At 31.7% G+C, this 4748-nt stretch overlaps 1 protein-coding gene across 1 annotated transcript in view; it reads right to left on the bottom strand.

Annotated features, from left to right (window-relative positions):
* Positions 1 to 4748, bottom strand: part of LOTGIDRAFT_175910 (hypothetical protein) — a gene marked incomplete at both ends in the record, with an annotated part of 10166 nt that overhangs the window by 2607 nt on the left and 2811 nt on the right. The window contains one exon of the mRNA XM_009062983.1: positions 654 to 737. Within this exon, the coding sequence (XP_009061231.1) occupies positions 654 to 737 (84 nt within the window). The remainder of the gene's footprint in view (positions 1 to 653; positions 738 to 4748) is intronic.

Here is a 4748-nt window from a genome sequence, read left to right on the forward strand (position 1 = left end):
CCCATATTTTTGTGTATAGTACACAGTTTTTCACCCAAAGTAACAAAAGCTTGCCAAAATCATATTAATTAGTAAGCAGCATACTAAAGCACAACATAGGATACTATATAGTTATTACTAACTAATGTACTGTTATTAGTATTAGGTCTTCTAGTTAAAAATACTAGATCGCCATCTGTATGGCCATCATTAGATTGATAGACACTATTCTAAAAACCAATAATACTAAATCAGCAAGAAATCAGAATTGACTCAAAGCAACAAGTGGAGTGCAAACAACTTGATGCAAAAATAAAACCAGATCAAAATATCTTAGTGGGTGCTTGGCATAGTGCATTTTGCACTCATTTCTTGCTATTATGGTTTGAAATAGCTACCTAATGCCTTTTATATATACTTGAATCATTGATTTTTGTTAATTTCTGGGTCTTGAGCAATGGATTGCAAATTTGGTAGGTAATGGTACAAATCAGTGAAAAGTAAAATATGATGTTAAAAATCATATTTAGTCAAATAAATAACCATTTTTAAGTGTGGATCAGAATAGCTGAAATTCATAATAATGAGGCTTAACATAACATAACACCCTACAGTTTTATTTCAATTCTGAAGTCTTAGACTGATATTGTAATCATTGGTAGTCTAAGACTTACTCGAGGTTTACCAATACCAGGTCGTCTGGTTAATAATACAATATCAAAGTCACCATGCCCATCATCACAATTATATACCGAAGACTAACAAATGTAAATAATATGTTATATCTGATGAGAAAATTAATGTCAGTCATGAGTATAATGCTATGAAATAACTTTTTAAAATCTCAATAAAAACACTCTGGTCCAAGGGGTCATGAACTATAAATAAAGTGGTTGACTATTTTCAAATCTTCATTAAAGGTACCCATACGAATTTGATTTAACGCATAAATATATATATGAATTTGATTTAACACATAAATATATATATATATCATAATATATATCTCTCTATGTGGATACTTAGAAACTGTGGTTTATGCGGGGCATATTTCGTTTTATGACCTTTTCTGTGGGGCAGTGAAAATTTGTGGGGCATATAAAACACCCCGTATTTAAAAAAGGTATATTTGGATTTTAGACGCACCCACATGTCAAAAATGCTGCAGTGCATAATACGGGTTTTAAATCGAAATTTTATATGTTTGAAATCAGTTACCTCCCTTTGTCCAACCCTTGACTGAAAATGTGAAATCGAGGTTTCTCCCAGATACTGGATTATCGAGGCTACAATCTCGTGACGACGCTAGAAGTTACAAGTTACAGTTATAAGGTGAGCAAATTATTCCTAGGCTAGGTGAAGGTAACTATTTCAGTTTTATTTTTAAAGAAATGTCATAGTAATTTGATCAAACTGTAGGTGATCGAAAGCCGATAATTGTAGCAGTCGATTAGATCCATGAGAATTAGAATCCTGGGTACGTCAGCCATTTTGTTTGACACAAGAAAAAGATATGGATATGCCTATTGGATTTATTGGTTTAATCGAAGAGGTTGAACATTCTCAAGTCTCAGCATTTTGTAGTGATTTCCATTTGGATGTTCTTGATACTGTTGAATTCGGTGGTTTTTGTTCATTGCCTTTTTTGATTTATCTGAAATGCTGGATTGTTACATATTTTGCCGCCTGAACGGATTTATTTGCCACATGTTCATTGGTTGTTGAATAGATCTTCTTCAGCCTTACTTTGTGGATCAAATGGTAGGAATAATTTTAGTGTTTGATATTATTTATACACCACCTGATTACCTTCTTAACTTATGTTTTCAAAGTATTTAAGATTAAAATCTTGCATTCTAGCAAAAAAAAACAAAACAAAAGATAAATCGGAAATTCAAGTAGACCTAAAAAGAAATTCTGCTATTGTCTACTAGCCTAGTGCTACTTTGGCAGATTATGGCACTCTCAAAGGTTAGTTTTAATTTAATTTTATTGTTTTATTAAAACGTTCGGTTCTTTTTTAGGCTTTAGATCTAGTGTGTGTTTGACCAATAGATTTTGGTCATTTAATGCATACTGATAAGCCACTATTCTGTTAGATTGGAACACCTTCTGAAATTAAACCTCCAATTCTCATTCCCCTTCCCGAAAAAACTAAATTTGCAGAGGAATATATGCTCAATTAGTGAAACAAAAAACAAACTAGTATATTAAAGCTTCAAACAATCTGTTTTGTTTAGGAAATAGTTTGGGTTAAACTGGATGGTGGAGTGTGGTGGCCAGGCTATGTTACAGATGAAGAAATTAGATTTTGGGATGAAGAATACGTGTGAGTTTTTTTATTTTTGATGGGTTTTCTTGATTACTGTTTATCAGCTTTTAATAAGATTTTGAACTTGAAGAACTCTTTGGAAATGAAATGAAATGAGGTTTAACGTCCTACTTTTCTGCACCAACCGGGCTAATGAAGACGGGCATACGCCATGCAGTGTGCAATGAGGGAAATTTTGACTAGACAGCGGCTGTCGCCTACTTTTCTTTTTCAATATTTTTGGTCATTGATGTTGAAAATTTATTATTAATTGTTTTTTCTTAAATATTGTAATCTTTTCTTTGAATGCGATTCACAGTATGAACACTAAAATAGAAAAGACTGAACCTTTTTGCAATGAAGTTAATGAAAGGTTTACAAGGATCGGTAGAGGTAGTTTTATGTTCCTGATATTTTGTTTTTAGAAAGTTTTATTAAGCCAATCATTAACTAAAAAAAAACTTTGTTTTCAAATAAGCCAGAAAGGTATTTTTATGTTTCTTAATTTATTGGTTTATTTTTTTTTTTGTATATGGATTTTATGTTTTTGCATGCAGTTTTATTTCGATTTTTGTTCTTGAATTACATAGTGCAATTGCATAGCCAAATAGCTCAGAAAAATTGAAAAATATTTAGTATGAGTTATTGCCCTTGTTCTTGAAAACACGTTAAATTTTTACACTCTAGAAGGCACAATTATTGATGGATTTTGACGAAACTTGGTGTGAGTGTTCGTAATGACCCAAGGATGAACACTATTGAAAATAAGAAAAGTCGAGAAATACTTAGTATGAGTTGTTGCCCTTGTTCTTGAAAACGCGTTCAATTTTTAGCTCGTAATCATTTTAGAAGGCACAATTATTGAGGAATTTTGATGAAACTTGGTGTGAGTGTTCGTAATCACACAAGGATGAACCCTATTGAAAATTATTTAGTATGAGTTATTGCCCTTGTTCTTGAAAACGCTTTCAAATTTAGCTCTTAAACACTAAAAGGCATGATTCTTGCTGGATTTTGACAAAACTTGGTTTTATTATTCGCTGAAGATTGAATATTTTCCTTCTAGAGTTTTCAGGAGCTAAAAATTGAACAGGTTTTCAAGAATAAGGGCAATAACTCATCCTCAATATTATTCAGTATCGCCCTAAAGAAATGTATGACTGAAGGTTGAATATTTCATACTGGTGATTGTTAATGTACTGCTAAATATTTTCATTCAAAATCAAAGCTGCTAGTGGGCGTATATTACCTTGCCCGGCAAGCTATCTTTGATGGGATGGTGTCCTCTGAAATTAGCTTGAACATAGAGCTCAGAAAGATCTTTCAGAAGTGCTTTGAATGAAGTGGAGCTGACGGCATCGGAAGTGTAGTGTCTTCATTTCTCCAAACTTTAAAATGCATTTACCAACAAACAGTTCAACTCAGAAAAAAAATCTATCCATTAGTGCGCTGGAAAGCTCAGAAAGAGAGCACGATCATACAGTAAATATTTACTTTAGAGGACACAATCCCTTTAAGGACACAGGTGCTCCAAACACTGACTCATATCCGATATAGATTTTTGTAAATGTTTTGTTTTCAAATTGCCATCATCACATCAGCATGTTTTCATTTTCTCTAACTGGTATATGTGAATATTGTTTTATGAACAAATTTTTGGTAATATCATTTAATGTATTGATTAAGATGATAGTTTGTTTATTGAATGAAGCCTGTGATATGGAATAATCATGGTTTCTTGATTCTTATGTTACAGAGAAACTGAAAAGAAAAAAATGTTTGTTAAAGAAGTTTGAAACAGATCTTTCAAAAGCATTATTAGAATATAGTGATACAAGAATCATAGAGGATAAAAGTTTTCCCGGCATTAAAAAGGAAGATGTTAATCCAGGTTGTAGTTCTATACAAAATGATATTTCTATTACAAGCCATTTAGAGGATAACATTGGAGATGATGATAATATGAAGGATGACATTGAAGATGATGTTTGTAAGAAGGATAATACTGAAGATGATGATTGTATAAAGGATAACATTAAAGATGATGATTGTATAAAGGATAACATTGAAGATGATGATTGTAAGAAGGATAACATTGAAGATGATGATTGTAAGAAGGATAACATTGAAGATGATGATTGTAAGAAGGATAACATTGAAGATGATTGTATAAAGGATAACATTGAAGATGATGATTGTATAAAGGATAACATTGATGATGATTGTAAGAAGGATAACATTGAAGATGATGATTGTAAGAAGGATAACATTGATGATGATGATTGTATGAAGGATAACATTGAAGATGATGATTGTATAAAGGATAACATTGAAGATGATTGTATAAAGGATAACATTGAAGATGATGATTGTATAAAGGATAACATTGAAGATGATGATTGTAAGAAGGATAACATTGAAGATGATGATTGTAAGAAGGATAACATTGATGATGATT

This window comes from Lottia gigantea, assembly GCF_000327385.1.
Source record: "Lottia gigantea unplaced genomic scaffold LOTGIsca_541, whole genome shotgun sequence".
Classification (NCBI taxonomy): Eukaryota; Metazoa; Mollusca; class Gastropoda; family Lottiidae; genus Lottia; species Lottia gigantea.